At 43.2% G+C, this 22464-nt stretch overlaps 1 protein-coding gene across 14 annotated transcripts in view; it reads right to left on the minus strand.

Moving 5' to 3' along the window:
- LOC125714941 (trace amine-associated receptor 1-like) overlaps nt 1-11186 on the minus strand; it is a 67435-nt gene extending 56249 nt beyond the window's left edge. For 6 of the 14 annotated variants that reach the window (XM_048986075.1, XM_048986064.1, XM_048986073.1 and 3 more), the window contains exon 1: nt 3124-3859. In XM_048986075.1, coding sequence (XP_048842032.1) covers nt 3124-3816 — 693 coding nt within the window. In that variant the 5' untranslated portion in view covers nt 3817-3859. Of the gene's footprint in view, nt 1-2496; nt 3860-5622; nt 5712-8426; nt 9517-11036 lie in introns of those variants that run through there. The other 8 variants (XR_007383894.1, XM_048986066.1, XR_007383895.1 and 5 more) reach the window with 8 other exon arrangements.
- Nucleotides 11187-22464: the final 11278 nt, after the last annotated feature.

Consider the following 22464-nt stretch of genomic DNA (forward strand, 5'->3'; position numbering starts at 1 on the left):
CCTGACTGTCCAGCCTCCTCCCTTGATGGAGGGAGAGGAGGAGCTCGAAAGGGACCCCTCGGGGACTTCCCTAATGGCCCAAATGGACTCCTTCAGGAGGAGGACTCCTCTGCCTTCGCCCCAGTAGGGACGATCCCGGCCAGAATTCCGCCAGTCAGTGTCCCGTAAAGGGAGGGGACATAGGCGCAGGACTCGAGTCCCACCCGCCTGCGGGTCCCCCGCCGTCGCCTTGTTGCCGGCCTGTGGTCGCACCTCTGACGCCTCATCGGCGGCCTGTTCCCTGTGCCCCAGTAATGGTTTCATCTTGTTCCCGGTCCTGTCCTGTCCATCTAGGGTGCATGTTCTCCCCATGTCGTCGTGAGGTTTCCCCCCACAGTCCAAAAACATGCTGAGGCTAATTGGAGTTGCTAAGTTGCCCATAGGAGTGCATGCGTGAGTGAATGGTGTGTGAGTGTGCCCTGCGATGGGCTGGTCCCCCACCCTGGGTTGTTCCCTAACTCGTGCACATTGCTTCCGGGATAGGCTCCGGACCCCTCGCGACCCAGTAGGATAAGCGGTTTGGAAAATGGATGGATGGATGGATGGATATTTGTTTCTTACCTCTTGCTTACCTTGTTAATAAGATACACAGGCTGAGTGGCCCTGTGCTGCCTGTGTTACCCACCCCAGACCAGGTTGTTATCTAAATCACCACCATAAGATACAAAGGCTCAGTGGCCCTGTGCTGTCTGTGTTATTCGTCCCAGACCGAGGGGTTATCTGAGCCAGAAGCATAAGATACAAAGGGTGAATGGCCCTGTGCTGCCTGTGTTACCCGCCACGGACCGAGGGGTTATCTGAAACAGCAGTATAAGATGCACAGGCTGATTGACCATGTGTTGCCTTGTTACCTGCGCTATACTGAGGGGTTATCTGAACCAGCAGCATATGATACACAGGGTAAGAGGCCCTGTGCTGTTTGTGTCACCCGCCCTATACAGAGTTGTTATCTGAACCAGCAGTATAAGATACACAGTCTGATTGGCCCTTTGTTACCCGCCCCAGACCAAGTTGTTATCTGAACCAACAGCATAGGATGCACAAGCTACGTGGCACTGTGCTGCCTCTGTTACCCACCCCAGACCGAGTCGTTATCTGAACCAACAGCACAGGATGCACAGGCCAAGTGACCCTGAAAATCTATAAATCAGTAATCAGAACAACAGTTTTCTCCAACTCCAGCTTACGCCAGTTTATTTCTGGGCATCACAGAATTATTTCTGCCTAAGTAATACATACAACAGCCTAACAGATATTGATTAAACATAAGTATGATGTCATCCAGGGCATCCAGTCAAAGTATATGTGGGGAATATGGTGAACTCTACACAGCCAGTTGTCTGTTGTAGCATCTAGTCAGCGTTTTGTCAGAGCTTGTGTACATCTCTCAATGTGGGTATTAGTCAGGTCTTGGGTCTGTCCTTCTTGTCCGTGTCTAGAAAGGCCACACTGTTGGTCCAAAGTAGAAAACTTCAGGGAATGCTGGATATGTTGGTATGGGGCTGCAGTCGCTTCTGGCCCACAAGGCTGTTATGTGGGCTATTCCAGGTGCTCCTAGGTGAACATTTCTTTGGGTATAACAATGCCTGTCAAACTCTTCTGCACCATACGATTCTATACTTGGTTCTTCCAAACCCCTCTCTCAGATTTCTCCTAGACATCCTCAGGGTACTGGTAAGTCATCACGGGTTGGTGCTTGTGCTGATTCTGGTGGTACCAGTATTAACACCCACCCCTGATCTAAACTGACTTTATTACGCCCAGTGCCTCAGTTTCCTAAACTCTGATTGGTCAGGCCCTAGTACAGCTTGCAGTGTCTGTAGCAGTCTGGCAGTGTAAGGGTTCACCACTCTGCCCTCCTGTTTCTACTGTAGCTTTCAAACAAGGCTGCTTGCTCTGCTCTGCAGGTACAAGCATCAGTACATCAGCAGCCGGCTGGTCTTGGTCCCTCACAGGTTATTATCCTGTAAACATCAAATTAGTTTGTTTCCTGTCCTCTGTTAACTTTGAGCTATTTTTACTCCATTTAATAATGTCATTATGTCAGTCTGAAGGGATGTATCAGTCGAATGCTTGGGTGGTTTGGGGCAACTATTTTGATATAAATTATGAAGATGGCACTGAACGTAAATGTCGCCATTCAATCACCGTTTTTTCACTCAAATTTTCTTGACAATTATGAAGATCCAAAGTAAACAGGATAGAAAAATGACGAAAACGAGTTTGAATCAGGAGCCAATATACAAAATAAACACTGTTATATAAATTATATATAATATAGTTTGCAAGCAAATACGTTTTTATTTCCCATCCTCTGTTAACTTCTGGATTTTTCTTCTAATCTGACTTTTAATGTCATCATATTAATCTGTAATGTTGTACCAATTGAATATTTTTTGTATTTTCATATCCAGTATAATATAAAAACACTGAATTTAAATCTAATCATTCAAACAGTTCTTTTCACATTTTATTATTAGCATTTTCTAAAAGCTAAAGTGAACGAGAGAAAAATGGTGAAAATCAATTTGAATTAGAGCCACTCTACAGAATATAGTATATATAATTTATTTAGTGGTGTTTATAGCAATAACTAGTATAAACTGCTCCATCTGTGCTCTGCCCTGACATTAAAGGCAGACAGTCAGTGATGATAATTACAGACACAGGAGTCAGTATCAGAGGAGCAGTAACATCGATGTGGGAAATGAGGAGAAAAGACAGAAACCTCAGTCACACTGTACATTTACCAGCATTTAACCTGGACCCTCCATAGTAACACTAATCAAAACTATTTAATATTTTACTAAAGGCTTTTCTCAGTGACTCCCTAAACCATTTAAATAAGAATGAATAAATTATGGGATTCATTACTGAATTCAAATAGCAAATCCAAATAAGGATGTCATACAGGTATGGTGTGGATAAATCAGTGACTGGATCTATTATTAAATATATAAAAGAGGGTGACCAGCAGGACAGGAACACAGCAGTAACTATGCCCAGTGTCCTGGTGGATTTTTGCTCCATCTTAGACAGAATGATTCTGGTCTTTTCCCGCTTCTCAGCCGTAAGAATTGTGACCTGAATTGAACGGGCTTGTTTATGTGCAATAACTAGGATTTTCAGGTAGAGGCCAAGCATAAATAACCCTGGGATGAAGAAAATAAAAAGGGAAGATAATATGCTTGATGCCTTGTCTAGTAACACAGCACACCTTCCCTCACAGCTAAACTGTGTGAGGTAAACATCCTGAATTTTCAAGCTGTGTAGCTCCATCCCAAAGCTGACAAGGGCAGAAAGAACCCAGCAGGTCAGGATCATGTACTTGGCAACACGAGTTGTGATCAAAGCGTGATACAACAGAGGCTGAGAAACAGCAACGTATCGCTCAACAGAAATCAAATAAAGCATAAAAATGGATGCTGCAGTGAGTAAAATTTCTATACTAGTGTGTATCTTACAGAACCAGTCACCCAAATACCAGCAGGTTTCCAGGGAGCGTATCAGGCTAGGCGGCATGACCACTGCCCCCAGGAGGAAGTCACTGACAGCCAGGGAGAGGATGAGGTAATTGGTGGGAGTGTGCAGCTGTTTGGAGTGGGATATAGTAACGATGACGAGGAGATTTCCCAGCACAGTGAGGAGTACAGTGGCCCCTAACAGAACATACAAAGAGGCTCGTATTGTGGTTGGATAAACGTACTTTAGGCAGGAAGTGTTTGAGGATTCGAAGCAATAATGTATATTTTCAGTCCCAGAATGGTTAGTTTTCATCTTTTTGTGTTCCAAAGGATAAAAATAACAACCTTTGCAACCTGCATGGGGAAACAAAGAGAGATTTTAACCTGCACATCCACACCAGTCCTGCATTTAAAATGAACTTTTTTATGTATGGAGATTTTTATACACCATAGTACTTTTTTCTCAGTACTATGGTAACTAATCATTTGCAGTGTTAACATCTCTCATTACATATATACACATAAACATATTCTTGTGTCAATTTCTGTGTGTACATACATAGAGCACTGTGCAAAAATCTTAGGCAGTGAAAGAAAATTATGGTTATATGATCGTCACACTGCAGCAGGGCTGGATTAAGAGCATTAAGTGCCCCTGAGCAACAGCACACATGACGTCACGTCAGAAAGGAACGGAGCTGATTGGTGCCTCACAGAATGCATGTGACACAGTGAAAATGCTACACAGGCTTTTCAGTGGCTGCCAAAGAACAATATACTTCCATCCATTGTCTATACCTGCTTGTTCTGTGCAGGGTCATGTGGTTCTGGGGGACTGAGTCTATCCCAGAAGCTACCAGCACAAGGCAGGGAATAACACAGGATGGGGCACCAACCCATCTCAGGACAAACACAGCCACACTCACACACACACACAACTGGGTAACTTCATTTTACCTTAGCATAGTTTTGGACTGTGGGGGCAAACTGGAAAGCCCAGAGGAAACCCCACGGCGACAAGGGGAGAACATGCAAACGTCTCACATGTGGAGCCGGGGCAGAGTCTGAGACTCAGATCCCAGAGGAAACGACGAATCCCTGCTTCACCGTGCCGCCCCCGAACAATCATATCAAGTATATCAGACGTTAATTTGCATGAACTTGTTAAAAGACATTGTTGAATGGGAGCGGGGGGGATTAGGAGGGGCTGCCCGGCTTGGTGCCCCCTGAGAACATGGTGCCCGCTGCCTTATGCTGAAATGCCCGCGTGGTTAATCAGGATCAGCACTGCAGGCATGCAGACACATAGTAAAAGAACCGGTTTGAGCTGCCCCTCCCCCGGAGATTTTTTATTATTGATCAAGAAGCAGGCAGATATTTTGAATCCCTCTCGAAATTTATTTGAGGCCCCACAGAAGTGGACCCCCCCCACCAGTCTGCAAAAGCAACAAAGAGGGACCTATCAGTAGGGCAGCTGGACACCCCAAGAAATTTATTTTTGGCTACAGGCCTGGAACTTTGGCGTAAAAATGTCTCTCAAAGTGCATTAGCTTAAGCTTTAAGAGAAAAGTCACACTAATACCTGCAGTGACTGTCCAATATATCCTTGTTTCTGCTACTTTTTCTGACCACTGACATACTATGTTTAGCTAATCAGTACTTCAGAAAATTATTTAAATGATTAAGTTAATTAACTGAGCTGGTGGTGAAATTTAACAAAAAATGGCTGAGTTGCCATTGAGGAGAGGTTTGAGCACCCAAGTGGTGATCTTCTAGTCATCCAGCAAGATGTCTGTAACTTTTTTGGAGAAAATAAGAAATTGTGTTAACTTTTATTATTATTGCACAATTACATTCATTCCAATGTAAAATTATTTTTTTAATTATTTAAATAAATAAATTTTCTCTGAGAAAATGTGCTCTTACTACGTAGATAAAAAGCTTGAAACATTTTCTTTGACTTGCTAAGACTTTTGCACAGTACTGTATACTGTATCCTGTAAATATTATCTATAAATTTTCTAATTTAAACTGCAGCAAGATAGGACTCAACAGATACAACATTTTGTACAGCAGCTAAAAGCAATACAAGAGTAAGACCTTGTGAACCATACAGTACCTCCGTGTGAAGTCCTGCAGCAGACTGACTGGGCAGTAGAGAAGCCTCTCTAATATACCATCATCACCCGATACTTCGTACCCTGTGACCAATGCAGTCTTAGCTTTCCCCAATAGTGTTAATTAACCACTCAGTCAACAGGCTGCCCCCTTGAGTAAATGCTCTTTACTACAATGTTTTTTGGCAAACATTATCGCAGTGTTTGATAGTAACTAAAGAAGACAATAACTGCAGGTGTAAACATTACTTACTCACTGTAGCAAGATGTTTTACGTAATAACTGTGTCTATTATAGAAGGGAACGATGCAGAGTTATGGAACATACACACATCTGTAGAACTTTCACCATAGTCATACCTCCTTATTGCGTAGGTCATGAGCTTGAAGCAGTTTAACAATCTTGTGAGACACAAACACGTCTTTTCCCGACTGCCAAGGCCTAAGTCACACACACACACAGCCCTCCCTCTACGTTCAAGGCCCCGGAGCTCATTGATGGTGTGACCGGTACTGTGCAGAGGCATTTTGAGGGGCAGGTGCTCAAAGCCTTGACACAGACATTAAAGGGGCACTCTGTACCTTTAGATGGACACACTGTAAAGAGTTTAAGCAAAAGGAGCTGGTGCCCAGGCACCCCCAGCTCCCCCCACCCCCATGCTTGAGCATGACTGTTGTTCTCCTCCAGAACTATTTGCTGCAGAGGAGTTTATATAAAATCCTGTTCTGGGTCTTCTGCAGTCTAGTGGACCTGTACTGCCTGTGTTACCCCCCCACCCCCAAAGACTGAGGGGTTATCTGAACCAGCACATAAGATACACAGGCTCAGTGGCCCTGTGCTGTCTGTGTTACCCATCGCAGACCAAGTTGTTATCTGAGCCAACAGCATAGGAAGCATAGGCTAAGTGGCCTTGTGCTACCTGTGTTACCCTCCCCATACAGAGTTATCTGAACCTGGAGTATAAGATACACAGGCTCAGTGGCCCTGTGCTGTCTGTGTTACCCGCCACGGACCGAGGGGTTATCTGAAACAGCAGTATAAGATGCACAGGCTGATTGGCCCTTTGTTACCCGCCCCAGACCAAGTTGTTATCTGAACCAACAGCATAGGAAGCACAAGCTAAGTGGCACTGTGCTGCCTTGTTACCCACCCCAGACCGAGTCGTTATCTGAACCAACAGCACAGGATGCACAGGCCAAGTGACCCTGAAAATCTATAAATCAGTAATCAGAACAACAGTTTTCTCCAACTCCAGCTTACGCCACTTATTTCTGGGCATCACAGAATTATTTCTGCCTAAGTAATACATACAACAGCCTAACAGATATTGATTAAACATAAGTGTGATGTCATCCAGGGCATCCAGTCAAAGTATATGTGGGGAATATGGTCAACTCTACACAATCAGTTGTCTGTTGTAGCATCTAGTCCGCGTTTTGTAAGAGCTTGTGTGCATCTCTCAATGTGGGTATTAGTCAGGTCTTGGGTCTGTCCTTCTTGTCCGTGTCTAGAAAGGGCACACTGTTGGTCTAAAGTAGAAAACTTCAGGGAATGCTGGATATGTTGGTGTGGGGCTGCAGTCGCTTCTGGCCCACAAGGCTGTTATGTGGGCTATTCCAGGTGCTTATAGGTGAACATTTCTTTGGGTATAACAATGCCTGTCAAACTCTTCTGCACCACACGATTCTGTACTTGGTTCTACCTCTTCTTGGGGTTCTTCCAAACCCCTCTCTCAGATTTCTCCTGGACATCCTCAGGGTACTGGTAAGTCATCACGGGTTGTGCTGATTCTGGTGGTACCAGTATTAACACCCACCCCTGATCTAAACTGACTTTATTACGCCCAGTGCCTCAGTTTCCTAAATCTGATTGGTCAGGCCCTAGTACAGCTTGCAGTGTCTGTAGCAGTCTGGCAGTGTAAGGGTTCACCACTCTGCCCTCCTGTTTCTACTGTAGCTTTCAAACAAGGCTGCTTGCTCTGCTCTGCAGGTACAAGCATCAGTACATCAGCAGCCAGCTGGTCTTGGTCCCTCACAGGTTGTTATCCTGTAAACATCAAATGAGTTTCTGTTTCCTGTCCTCTGTTAACTTTGAGTTATTTTTACTCCATTTAATAATGTCATTATGTCAGTCTGAAGGGATGTATCAGTCGAATGTTTGGGTGGTTTGGGGCAAATATTTTGATATAAATTATGAAGATGGCACTGAACGTAAATGTCGCCATTCAATCACCGTTTTTTCACTCACATTTTCTTGACAATTATGAAGATCGAAAGTAAATAAGATAGAAAAATGACTAAAACCAGTTTGAATCAGGAGCCAATGTACAAAATAAACACTACTGTATAAATTATATATAATATATAGTTTGCAAGAAAATTTTTATTTCCCATCTTCTGTTAACTTCTGGATTTTTCTTATAATCTGACTTTTAATGTCATCATGTTAATCTGTAAGGTTGTACCAATTGAACATTTTGTGTATTTTCATATACAGTATAATATAAAAACACTGAATTTAAATCTCATCATTCAAACAGTTTCACATTTTATTATTAGCATTTTCTAAAAGCTAAAGTGAACGAGAGAAAAATGGTGAAAATCAGTTTGAATTAGAGCCACTCTACAGAATATAGTATATATAATTAATTTAGTGGTGTTTATAGCAATAACTAGTATAAACCGCTCCATCTGTGCTCTGCCCTGACATTAAAGGCAGACAGTCAGTGACGATAATTACAGACACAGGAGTCAGTATCAGAGGAGCAGTAACATCGATGTGGGAAATGAAGAGAAAAGACAGAAACCTCAGTCACACTGTACATTTACCAGCATTTAACCTGGACCCACCATAGTAACATTAATCAAAACTGTTTAATATTTTACTAAAGGCTTTTCTCAGTGACTCCCTAAACCATTTAAATAAGAATGAATAAATTATGGGATTCATTCCTGAATTTAAATAGCACATCCAAATAAGAATGTCATACAGGTACGGTGTGGATGAACCAGTGACTGGGTCTATTATTATGCATATAAATGTGGGTGACCAGCAGGACAGGAACACAGCAGTAACTATGCCCAGTGTCCTGGTGGATTTTTGCTCCATCTTAGACAGAATGATTCTGGTCTTTTCACGGTTCCTGTTAATTAGAATTGTGACCTGAATTGAACGGGCTTGGTTATGTGCAATAACTAGGATTTTCAGGTAGAGGCCAAGCATAAATAACCCTGGGATGAAGAAAATAAAAAGGGAAGATAATATGCTTGACGCCTTGTCTAGTAACACAGCACACCTTCCCTCACAGTTAAACTGTGTGAGGTAAACATCCTGAATTGTCAAGCTGTGTAGCTCCATCCCAAAGGTGACAAGGGCAGAAAGAACCCAGCAGGTCAGGATCATGTACTTGACAACACAGTTAGTGATCAAAGCGTGATACAGCAGAGGCTGAGAAACAGCAACGTATCGCTCAACAGAAATCAAATAAAGCAAAAAAATGGATGCTGTAGTGAGTAAAGTTTCTATACTGGTGTGGATCTTACACAACCAGTCACCCAAATACCAGCAGGTTTCCAGGGTACGTATCAGGCTAGGCGGCATGACCACTGCCCCCAGGAGGAAGTCGCTGACAGCCAGGGAGAGGATGAGGTAATTGGTGGGAGTGTGCAGCTGTTTGGAGTGGGATATAGTAACGATGACGAGGAGATTTCCCAGCACAGTGAGGAGTACGGTGGCCCCTAACAGAACATACAAAGAGGCTCGTATTGTGGTTGGATAAACGTGCTTTAGGCAGGAAGTGTTTGAGGATTCGAAGCAATAATGTATATTTTCAGTGCCAGAATGGTTAGTTCTCATCTTTTTGTGTTCCAAAGGATAAAAAAAACAACCTTTGCAACCTGCATGGGGAAACAAAGAGAGATTTTAACCTACACAACCACACCAGTCCTGCACTTAAAATGAAATTTTTTATGTTTGTAGATTTTTATACACCATAGTACTTTTTTCTCAGTACTATGGTAACTAATCATTTGCAGTGTTAACATCTCTCATTACATATATACACATAAACATATTCTTGTGTCAATTTCTGTGTGTACATACATACAGAACTGTGCAAAAATCTTAGGCAATGAAAGAAAATTATGGTTATATGATCGTTACACTGCAGCAGGGCTGGATTAAGAGCATTAAGTGCCCCTGAGCAACAGCACACATGACGTCACGTCAGAAAGGAACGGAGCTGATTGGTGGCTCACAGAATGCATGTAACGCAGTGAAAATGCTACACAGGCTTTTCAGTGGCTGCCAAAGAACAATATACTTCCATCCATTGTCTATACCTGCTTGTTCTGTGCAGGGTCATGTGGTTCTGGGGGACTGAGTCTATCCCAGAAGCTACCAGCACAAGGCAGGGAATAACACAGGACGGGGCACCAACCCATCTCAGGGCAAACACAGCCACACTCACACACACACAACTGGGTAACTTCATTTTACCTTAGCATGGCTTTGGATTGTGGGGGCAAACTGGAAAGCCCAGAGGAAACCCCACGGCGACAAGGGGAGAACATGCAAACGTCTCACATGTGGAGCCGGGGCAGAGTCTGCGACTCAGATCCCAGAGGAAACGACGAATCCCTGCTTCACCATGCCGCCCCCGAACAAGCATATCAAGTATATCAGACGTTAATTCACATGAACTTGTTTAAAGACATTGTTGAATGGGAGCGGGGGGGATTAGGAGGGGCTGCCCTGCTTGGTGCCCCCTGAGAACATGGTGCCCGCTGCCTTATGCTGAAATGCCCGCGTGGTTAATCAGGATCAGCACTGCCGGCATGCAGACACATAGTAAAAGAACCGGTTTGAGCCGCCCCTCCCCCAGAGATTTTTTATAATTGATCAAGAAGCAGGCAGATATTTTGAATCCCTCTCGAAATTTGAGGCCCTACAGAAGTGGACCCCCCCCACCAGTCTGCAAAATCTACAGAGAGGCACCTATCAGTAGGGCAGCTGGACACCCCAAGAAATTTATTCCTGGCTACAGGCCTGGAACTTTGGCATAAATCTATGTATCCAGCAAGATATCTGTAACTGTTTTGGAGAAAATAAGAAATTCTGTTAACTTTTATTGTCATTATTCAATTACATTCATTCCAATGTTAAATAATTTAAATAAATTAATTAAATTTTTTTTTTTTTCTGAGAAAATGTACTCTTACTACGTAGATAAAAAGCTTAAAACATTTTCTTTGACTTGCTAAAACTTTTGCACAGGACTGTATACTGTATCCTGTAAATATGTATTAACTATAAATTTTCTAATTTAAACTGCATCAAGATAGAACTCAACAAGTACAACATTTTGTACAGCAGCTGAAAGCAATACAAGAGTAAGACCTTGTGAACCATACAGTACCTCCGTGTGAAGTCCTGCAGCAGACTGACTGGGCAGTAGAGAAGCCTCTCTAATATACCATCATCACCCGATACTTCGTACCCTGTGACCAATGCAGTCTTAGCTTTCCCCAATAGTGTTAATTACCAATCAGTGAACATGCTGCCCCCTTGAGTAAATGCTCTTCATTTCAGTGTTTTTGGTAAACATTACAGCTGTGTTTGATAGTAACTAAATAAGACAACAATTGCAGGTGCAAACATTACTTACTCACTGTAACAAGATTTATTTTTATTTTTTTAGATGAGAACTGTGTCCATTATACAAGGGAACGATGCAGAGTTATGGAACATACACACATCTGTAGAACTTTCACCATAGTCATACCTCCTTATTGCGTATGTCATGAGCTTGAAGCAGATTAACAATCTTGTGAGACAGAAACACGTCTTTTCCCGACTACCAAGGCCTAAGTCACACAAACACACAGCCCTCCCTCTATGTTCAAGGCCCCGGAGCATGAGTCTTAAGTCATTCTGACACACAAGCATCTCAATTCAATTCTAGTTTTATTTCTATTGAGCATTTTCACAAGATTGTATTGTCTCAAAGCGCTTTACATTACCCCCACCCAGACCCCCCAGTGAGCATTATCCACATTTATACACACTCTCTGTCCAACCCTTTCCCAAGCTTTAGGCCTGTCCAGGTGACCACATGATGATTAATGCTCTATAGTCACAGGAAACTTCACGTTATTTAATTGACGCCAATGGGGTTCTGACCACTGGGGATAATAGTGACTGACACACTGGGCCACAAAGTACCAGTAAAAGGTTGGCAGTCCACGTTCATATGACCCGCAGCTGACTTTTGTGTCTCAGCTCTCGGCCCTGTTGGTACCGGTTGGTGTCAGGGGCTGCCTGCAGGCTGTGGGATCACAATAACAAACTGAGGAAGCATCCTATTGGGAATAATCTGTCTCTATACTCGGTCTCTCCCCCCACGCCAATGCTTGTGAACAAGGGGTTATCTGAACAAGTAGCATAAGATGCACAGGCTAAGTGGCCCTGTGCTGCCTGTGCTACCTGCCCCAGATCGAGGGGTTATCTGAACCAGTAGCATACAGTAAAATGCACAGGTTAAGTGGCCCTGTGCTGCTGTGTTACCTGTCCCAGATTGAGGGGTTATCTGAACCAGCAGTATAAGATACACAGGCTGAGTGGCCCTGTGCTGTGTTACCTGTCCCAGATTGAGGGGTTATCTGAACCAGCAGTATAAGATACACAGGCTGAGTGGCCCTGTGCTGTGTTACCTGTCCCAGATTGAGGGGTTATCTGAACCAGCAGTATAAGATACACAGGCTGAGTGGCCCTGTGCTGTGTTACCTGTCCCAGATTGAGGGGTTATCTGAACCAGCAGTATAAGATACACAGGCTGAGTGGCCCTGTGCTGACTGTTTTACCTGTCCCAGATTGAGGGGTTATCTGAACCAGCAGTACAAGATGCACAGGCTGAGTGGCCCTGTGCTGCCTGTGTTACCTGTCCCAGATTGAGGGGTTATCTGAACCAGCAGTATAAGATGCACAGGCTGAGTGGCCCTGTGCTGCCTGTGTTACCTGTCCCAGATTGAGGGGTTATCTGAACCAGCAGTACAATATACACAGGCTGAGTGGCCCTGTGCTGCCTGTGTTACCTGTCCCAGATTGAGGGGTTATCTGAACCAGCAGTATAAGATACACAGGCTAAGTGGCCCTGTGCTGCCTGTGCTACCTGCCCCAGATCGAGGGGTTATCTGAACCAGTAGCATACAGTAAAATGCACAGGTTAAGCGGCCCTGTGCTGCTGTGTTACCTGTCCCAGATTGAGGGGTTATCTGAACCAGCAGTATAAGATACACAGGCAGAGTGGCCCTGTGCTGTGTTACCTGTCCCAGATTGAGGGGTTATCTGAACCAGCAGTATAAGATACACAGGTTGAGTGGCCCTGTGCTGTGTTACCTGTCCCAGATTGAGGGGTTATCTGAACCAGCAGTATAAGATACACAGGCTGAGTGGCCCTGTGCTGACTGTGTTACCTGTCCCAGATTGAGGGGTTATCTGAACCAGCAGTATAAGATACACAGGCTGAGTGGCCCTGTGCTGAATGTGTTACCTGTCCCAGATTGAGGGGTTATCTGAACCAGCAGTATAAGATGCACAGGCTAAGTGGCCCTGTGCTGCCTGTGCTACCTGCCCCAGATCGAGGGGTTATCTGAACCAGTAGCATACAGTAAAATGCACAGGCTAAGTGGCCCTGTGCTGCTGTGTTACCTGTCCCAGATTGAGGGGTTATCTGAACCAGCAGTATAAGATACACAGGCTGAGTGGCCCTGTGCTGACTGTGTTACCTGTCCCAGATTGAGGGGTTATCTGAACCAGCAGTATAAGATACACAGGCTGAGTGGCCCTGTGCTGACTGTGTTACCTGTCCCAGATTGAGGGGTTATCTGAACCAGCAGTATAAGATACACAGGCTGAGTGGCCCTGTGCTGACTGTGTTACCTGTCCCAGATTGAGGGGTTATCTGAACCAGCAGTATAAGATACACAGGCTGAGTGTCCCTGTGCTGCCTGTGTTACCTGTCCCAGATTGAGGGGTTATCTGAACCAGCAGTATAAGATACACAGGCTGAGTGGCCCTGTGCTGCGTGTGTTACCTGTCCCAGATTGAGGGGTTATCTGAACCAGCAGTATAAGATACTCAGGCTGAGTGGCCCTGTGCTGCCTGTGTTACCTGTCCCAGATCGAGGGGTTATCTGAACCAGCAGTATAAGATACACAGGCTGAGTGGCCCTGTGCTGCCTGTGTTACCTGTCCCAGATCGAGGGGTTATCTGAACCAGCAGTATAAGATACACAGGCTGAGTGGCCCTGTGCTGACTGTGTTACCTGTCCCAGATTGAGGGGTTATCTGAACCAGCAGTATAAGATACACAGGCTGAGTGTCCCTGTGCTGCCTGTGTTACCTGTCCCAGATTGAGGGGTTATCTGAACCAGCAGTATAAGATACACAGGCTGAGTGGCCCTGTGCTGCGTGTGTTACCTGTCCCAGATTGAGGGGTTATCTGAACCAGCAGTATAAGATACTCAGGCTGAGTGGCCCTGTGCTGCCTGTGTTACCTGTCCCAGATCGAGGGGTTATCTGAACCAGCAGTATAAGATACACAGGCTGAGTGGCCCTGTGCTGCCTGTGTTACCTGTCCCAGATTGAGGGGTTATCTGAACCAGCAGTATAAGATACACAGGCTGAGTGGCCCTGTGCTGCCTGTGTTACCTGTCCCAGATCGAGGGGTTATCTGAACCAGCAGTATAAGATACACAGGCTGAGTGGCCCTGTGCTGTGTTACCTGTCCCAGATTGAGGGGTTATCTGAACCAGCAGTATAAGATACACAGGCTGAGTGGCCCTGTGCTGTGTTACCTGTCCCAGATTGAGGGGTTATCTGAACCAGCAGTATAAGATACACAGGCTGAGTGGCCCTGTGCCGTGTTACCTGTCCCAGATTGAGGGGTTATCTGAACCAGTAGCATACAGTAAAATGCACAGGCTGAGTGGCCCTGTGCTGACTGTGTTACCTGTCCCAGATTGAGGGGTTATCTGAACCAGCAGTATAAGATACACAGGCTGAGTGGCCCTGTGCTGACTGTTTTACCTGTCCCAGATTGAGGGGTTATCTGAACCAGCAGTACAAGATACACAGGCTGAGTGGCCCTGTGCTGCCTGTGTTACCTGTCCCAGATTGAGGGGTTATCTGAACTAGCAGTACAAGATGCACAGGCTGAGTGGCCCTGTGCTGCCTGTGTTACCTGTCCCAGATTGAGGGGTTATCTGAACCAGCAGTATAAGATACACAGGCTGAGTGGCCCTGTGCTGCCTGTGTTACCTGTCCCAGATTAAGGGGTTATCTGAACCAGCAGTATAAGATACACAGGCTGAGTGGCCCTGTGCTGCCTGTGTTACCTGTCCCAGATTGAGGGGTTATCTGAACCAGCAGTACAAGATGCACAGGCTGAGTGGCCCTGTGCTGCCTGTGTTCCCTGTCCCAGATTGAGGGGTTATCTGAACCAGCAGTATAAGATACACTGGCTGAGTGGCCCTGTGCTGCCTGTGTTACCTGTCCCAGATTGAGGGGTTATCTGAACCAGCAGTATAAGATACACAGGCTGAGTGGCCCTGTGCTGCCTGTGTTACCTGTCCCAGATTGAGGGGTTATCTGAACCAGCAGTACAAGATACACTGGCTGAGTGGCCCTGTGCTGCCTGTGTTACCTGTCCCAGATTGAGGGGTTATCTGAACCAGCAGTACAAGATACACAGGCTGAGTGGCCCTGTGCTGCCCTGCGTTACCCGCTCCAGATTGATTTGTCCAGACTTCGTTTGGCAACCCTTTGACCTTTCGTTCTGTTCAAACAGAAGCTGAAGTGCTCGCTAGGAATGTAAAATAAAACAATGCATGTTTATTATGTCCATTTAATTGTATTTCATTATATGTATGACGTTTTATTCTGGAAAAATCAGTGTCAGGCTCTCATATTCTGTAGGCTTGAAGATGTCTGCTAACGACTATGGTAGTTTGCGGTACTTCAAAGTTAAGAGTTATTCCATTGTATGGCATATTATGCCGTTAATATAATCTCATACACTTTATGGACAAAAGTATTGGGGCACTTGGCCATTACACCTACTTCTATGACATCCCATTCTAAATCCACAGGCATCAGTATGGAGCTGGTCCCCCCTCTGCAGCTATAACAGCTGCCACTCTTCTGGGAAGGCTTGCTGCGAGTTTATGGAGTGTGTCTGTGGGAATGTTTTCCCATTCATCCAGAAGAGCATTTGTGACACTCTTTTTTCCATCTACTCTCCATGGCACACAGACACTAATATAGATCAGATCAAGCTTTGCAGTAAAGGGCGACCACCAGTAGCAGCACCATGAAGCTGGGGGTTGAGGGCCTTACGCAAGGTCCCTCAGATGTGACTATTCTGCTGAGGTCGGGCTTGAACTAGCAACCTTCAGATCAGAGCCACAAAGGCTTAGCACTGGTCTTACTTCTGCATTAATACCACTTACAGTTCACTGTGAAATATTTAGCAGGGGAGAAACGTCTGGAGCTGCAAAGGCGGCATCCAATGACAGCATCACGCTTGAATTCACTGCGCATTCTTTCGCAAATGGCTGCATGATTGATTTTACACACCCGTGATAACGGGTCTGAATGTTACGGCTGAATTTAACGATTGAGAGCTGGGCCCCAATACCTTTGTCTCAATGGTATGATTCTACAAAAAAAAGAGGCCATTTCTAAAAAACCGTAGTCTTTACCATGGAGGAAAAAAAGCCAAAGTAATACCGGTATATAACCTTGCAGCCAGAGGTGTATGAAGGTTGTAGTGATAGAGTTATGAGATTATAGCATCACTTCTTGTCTTTTGTCTGGGTTTTGACCTGATAGAGGTTTTACATGGGCTTTCTGAGATCGCAGGCCAGGACACCTGCGACTATAGCTGTACGACTTGCACATGCTCTATGATCTCATCCATCAAGTGTGTTTTGCTGAGGTTTCCCATCCTATGGAACAAGGCCTTTGGCCATTTCTTTGCGGTGCCAGCAGTCCATGATCTTATGTCACCATGGCTTGTGCAATGAGTTCAAAGTGATTTTCAGTTGGGAAGCCGGTTACAGAGTGAATAAACAGCAGTCCGGCAAGCAAGAGATTTCGGGTAATTAATCCAAAAACCTCAAGATGAAATTATGACCTGAAATGTTATAAAAAATAAAACATGTTGTTTTGTATTTAAAAATATATACATTTCCAAATAGCAGGATCAGCTTTAAATATGGCTGACTTTGAGGTGCTGTTTACATTTTTTGTAATTGAAGTTCTCCTTGTAAAACCACTTGTTTCATGGCATTGCAATATTGTGTGTCTCTCCTACGAAGCTGTAACCAGGCAAACTATATTATTATTAAATTGGCAGATAGTGGAAGCGTCAAACGTTCTGTGAATTAAAGATGGAATGAACTGAAGTCTCGATGCTCGGCAAGATGCATCTCAATGATCTTCCAAGGTGGCAGCACCTGAAGTTTTGCCAGGGCTGCAGTAATCCTGCGACTTCTGCAGAGAGTCCCATATCGCAGTTGTATGGAGAGGTCTAAAAGGTCAGGCGGGGACACTTGGATTTCAGGTAGACCCCCAGCATCACATCCAGCATGTGTGTCTGCGTGATGCAAGAAGATGCAAACATGTCCCTGAACTTCAAGGAGTGTGATACTTTAATGGGTCCCTGTGTTTGAAAGGTGTGATATTGCTGACGGTGCTTAGATGTTTATCAGACGATGAGACATAATGAGCATCTCTGGGCTCATTCACAAGAGAACAGCGTCCTATTATTGCATCAGTAATGGCTGATAATGGCCGAGTGACGCTCTGTGTTAACAAAAAATGTAAATAGATGACTTGTCATATCTCAGCAGTGCCAGTTGCTGTGTCTATGACAGCCCAGCCATGTATGACTTCTCTAAATATACCATAATATCACTGCGTAACGTTTAACAATTTAAAGTATATGTATGTCTAAGTAGAATGTTTCTTTTATGTAATCCTACGCAGTCAAAATGACAGTATAGATACATCTATCATCTAACCACTTGTAAAGTGCGGTTATGGAGGCCTGAAGGTCACTCCGAGCAGCATAAGGGACAAGGCAGGGGAACATGTGACTCTTTTCTTGATGCATACAAAAATAAGTATGAAATGGTATAACTTATGGATATATTAGGTTTTTTCTACACTTGGGTTATGTAAGATGAGGCCGGTTCATTGCTGATTAAGGTTTAGGAGCTTAAGCTCCTCATGTTATATGTGTGTGTTTTTTTATTGTGTCCATTTAGTCAAATGTTGCTGAAAATAATCTGGCTGCAGTGCCGTTCGCATCACTGGCCACAAGAGGGAGACAAATTGCAAGTATGCAACTCGTTACACATTTCAAACATCGTTTTATATTTGTTTCTTTAGCTGACACTTTTCTCCAAAGAAACATATGAGTGAGTCGGACAGCACATTGAAAAATACGGCTTTCAAGGAGTCAACTAGGCAAATGTGCAGCTAGGCTGAGCTTCTAATGATTGACCAGTAATAAGTGTAAAGACTGTTAGAACAAGAGCTATACAATGCATGTCAGACAGCAAGAACCTAATGGGCCCGTTTAATCCAAAGACTAACAGTCTTGCGTAGGACTCTGGTTATGTGTTTCCAATGATTAACTGACAGTATGAGGGAGCAGCTACCTGCTGCAGAGAGGGAGAGGGCAGGGGCTCATTTGCGGCCGACATACGCTACTCTGCCCAGTACAGCGACCCCCAGTGTGACACAGCTGTCCAGGAAGACCTGGCCTTCCACCCCGTCCTGCATGCACTCACACCAGACCAGCTGCTCCTCACCACATGACACTATTACGTAAGTAAGAGTCACAACGTTTCCAGTCAGCATTGTGTATCATCAATTGATCTTCTAGTTGAACCATTGAAATGACATGTGGAAAGGACTTAAGTGTCAGTGTTAGGTAGAACATATGAGGCAACAATCTCAACATCTGCAGAATGTCAGAATGCTTGCTCTGGAAGCACTATGACATACCAATAAACAGGTTGCATAAACACATTGTTTTCTCATAAATTCCTAGAAAGACTTTGAGCTTCTATCTGAACAGGCCTAAGGGTCAAAGAGGGGATTTTATTAAACAAAAGCTATTGCATGAGTTTGTGTTATGCAAAGACTGTCAAATCGCCACCTGCTTCATGTAAGTAGCTACATGGAAAGGGCTGATATCTCAACAAATCTGCCGAGATGGCTGGACCTGAAGCTGCTCTGGCTGCAGTGAAAGTGTAACCTGCTTGCTCTACAACAAACATTTGAAATTATGATTATGCTCTTAAATTAACCACCTGCACAGACGGGTCTTAATTATATCATAAAATTTTTGGCTTATAAAATACAAGTTGCAGTTGTATGGAGAGGTCTAAAAGGTCAGGGGGGGACACTTGGATTTCAGGTAGACCCCCAGCATCACATCCAGCATGTGTGTCTGCGTGATGCAAGAAGATGCAAACATGTCCCTGAACTTCAAGGAGTGTGATACTTTAATGAGTCCCTGTGTTTGAAAGGTGTGATATTGGTGACGGTGATTAGAAGTGGTTTAAACCATGAGCATCATAATGAGTGTCTATGGACTCAGCTACAGGAGAATACAGCCCTGATTACGTCATCATCAAGTGCCGGTAATGGCTGAAAGACACTATGGGTTAAAAGGGAAAAGGTGACTTCAGATTCTCAAGGGTGCCATTAGATATGTCTGGAAGCTTCTTGAAAGGCTGAAGTGAACCAGCAGAAATCTTTACGATTTGGAGACTTATGAACACGTACAACATAACTTCTGAATTGTTTTTATTCTTGTGTAAGGCTATGAGAACGTGAGAATGACTTTGAAGATCATTAGGTTAAAGTTCAGTAGTTCACTTCACATGTACTGTAATACCATTCCCCTTTATCCCCATCAATGAATGGTTTCAATGACAGAACACAATGCCATATGACATGCTCTGTAAAACATCTCATTTTAACAAACAACTCTTTGAACTGTTATTAAAGACTACCCGAGTCTGATCATTCTAAATGCAATCATACTGAATCTAATATTTACTGTAACAGTAATGTTAACAGCAATCGATTGTGTAGCCATTTGTTGAAACAGCACACGCGGACATTTAATATTAAATGAAGGAAACTTTGGGCAACTTCCAAGCTTGTATTTACTGTCACCCAAAGAAACACGGTCACCTAGTGTTAATTTGGTAATTCGTAATTTCATATTTGGAGCTGAAAAGAGAGATCTTCTACATTACGAAGCTTTTGGCTCCCCCTTGTGGTGAGTTACTTGAAATTCACTGTATTCAGAATTACCTTCGTCACCATGTACTCATGACCCTGTACTGGATATGTCGTTGGAAGATGGATGGATGATTACTTAAAAATAATGAGTTTAGCCACCTGATACTTGTAGTGCAAATTTAATCAGCACTAAAAATATCAATACATTATAACGGGGTTGCGTTTTGTTCAGAGACGGACTGCCCTGAGTCACCTTTTTCCTTAAGGCAAGCATCACTCCTTCCTGGAATACTGGTATGTTATTCCTGACTTTTGTGTAGTCAGATATTGGACCATTATCGCTGCGGGCTGAAGGAACATCTCAGCTTAACAAATCATTCAGGGCTCATTTATTCGGGGCTTTAGGCCTGCATGACCCTGGGCTCATGATGCATCTACTCATGTCTTGGCCATTACACAATGATGCAGAGCAACCATTGGACAGTTCGGGAATTCGGGATTTGTGCTCCTTGTGCTAGGATAGGTGGCCTTAGACATACTGTAAGAAGTGGCATTAAAATGCAGCTTTGTGAAGCTCCCAATGTTTTGTTGAGACTGTGTGAGAGAGATGCTGATTCGCTGGTGTTTTTTTAGAGGGCAGAACTTTGGGGGTAACATCTATCCTGTTAGGTGTTTATCTGTCCCTAGGGAATAGCTTTTGACTTTGTCACTGTAGCTTGTTGGTGTTTAGAACCTGTTGTCTAGTTTTTTGAGATAGTTCCCTCTGACACATAATATTATTTTGTAGGTTTTTTGATTGATGCACTTTTAATTTGGGGTCTAATTACTTTGCCCATTTCCAATTATCAGTTGCCTCAAGGTGCTCTGAAATGTCATATATCAAAAGTGCTGACCTCTTTCAGAGCTGACATATTGACACTTGACAGCCTCTCCGTTGTAACAACTGTAACTGTAAATTAAGGCCCATTTTCTAGTGTTATTTCCATTGTTTTGTCCCGCCCTGTATTTGATGATGTAATTGTTATCGTCTCCCTCTAGTGGTAAAATACATCATGCACTGTAGCTCCAATATCTATGTACTTCATACAAAAAAAAGCAAACTATATAACTTAAGTGGCCATTTCAAACTTGCACGTAAAGTGATAAATCTCCCTGTTGTTCTCCCTGTCAAACATTATCTATGCATACAGACGCAAATTTTGCACAATGCAAACAGGCTCGTGGATTCATCTGAAATCATCCATCCTCTCATGTTCATATAAATGTAAGTGTACCTTTTATTCATTAACAAAATGCTGGCTGGAAGTTTTGTGTAAATAAACATTAAAACTGGTTAGTAATAGAGAGCTTTAAGTGCTGGAGGCTTCATAGTCTATGCATTACATAGGCAGTCCTTGGGTTAAGGTGGTCATATTTACAGATGATCTGCCTTAAAGCCTCTCATATTAAAAATGCAGGTCAGATACAATGGCTTGTAATAAGAAATGTGTGCACTACGCTCATGAAATCACTACGCAGCTTCAGCGGTCCATCAGGTCAATACCGCATGAAGTCACTTCAATTACTATAGGAGTATTATTGTTCCGACTTACCTACACATTTGACTTAAAGACAGACTTAAGGAATGAAACCTGCTGGTAACCTGGGCACAGTCTAGTTCATTTTATGTTATAACCCACAAAAATTGCTGAGCCATCAAACGACAGGAGAGGCTAGTATTACCTGTCCGGGATTTTAGTCTTGCTCCGCAACTTGAGACATTAATTAGTGTCAGAATTGCTCTGCAAGGCCTGAGGTTTTATTTTTTATATATATATATATATATATATATATATATATATATATATATATATATATATATATATATATATATATATATATATATATATATATATATATAATAAACGTTATATATGAAACGATAGATATATAGATAGATATATAGATAGATATATAGATATATAGATATATAGATATATAGATAGATATATATAGATAGATATATATAGATAGATATATATATAGATAGATATATATATAGATAGATATATATATAGATAGATATATATATAGATAGATATATATATAGATAGATATATAGATAGATAGATATATAGATATATATATATATAGATAGATATATAGATAGATATATAGATAGATAGATATATATATAGATAGATATATATATAGATAGATATATATATAGATATATAGATAGATATATAGATAGATATATAGATAGATATATAGATAGATATATAGATAGATATATAGATAGATATATAGATAGATATATAGATAGGGCAGCACCTCAATGTTATGATGTGAAAGCAACACCTTAGACAGGCTCTTCTGCATGCCTGTGCTCCACAATCCTAAGAAGTGCAAAGGAGGTCATGTTACATAATCCTACATAAATGAAGGAGGGAAAACACTAGTAGCACGTACAGGTCCCATTTCCATGAAGTTGCGGAGGGGTATGTGATGTTGTGGATATTGTCTCCCTCTAGCGGTGAA

The sequence above is a fragment of the Brienomyrus brachyistius genome, chromosome 19 (genome assembly GCF_023856365.1).
Source record: "Brienomyrus brachyistius isolate T26 chromosome 19, BBRACH_0.4, whole genome shotgun sequence".
Classification (NCBI taxonomy): Eukaryota; Metazoa; Chordata; class Actinopteri; order Osteoglossiformes; family Mormyridae; genus Brienomyrus; species Brienomyrus brachyistius.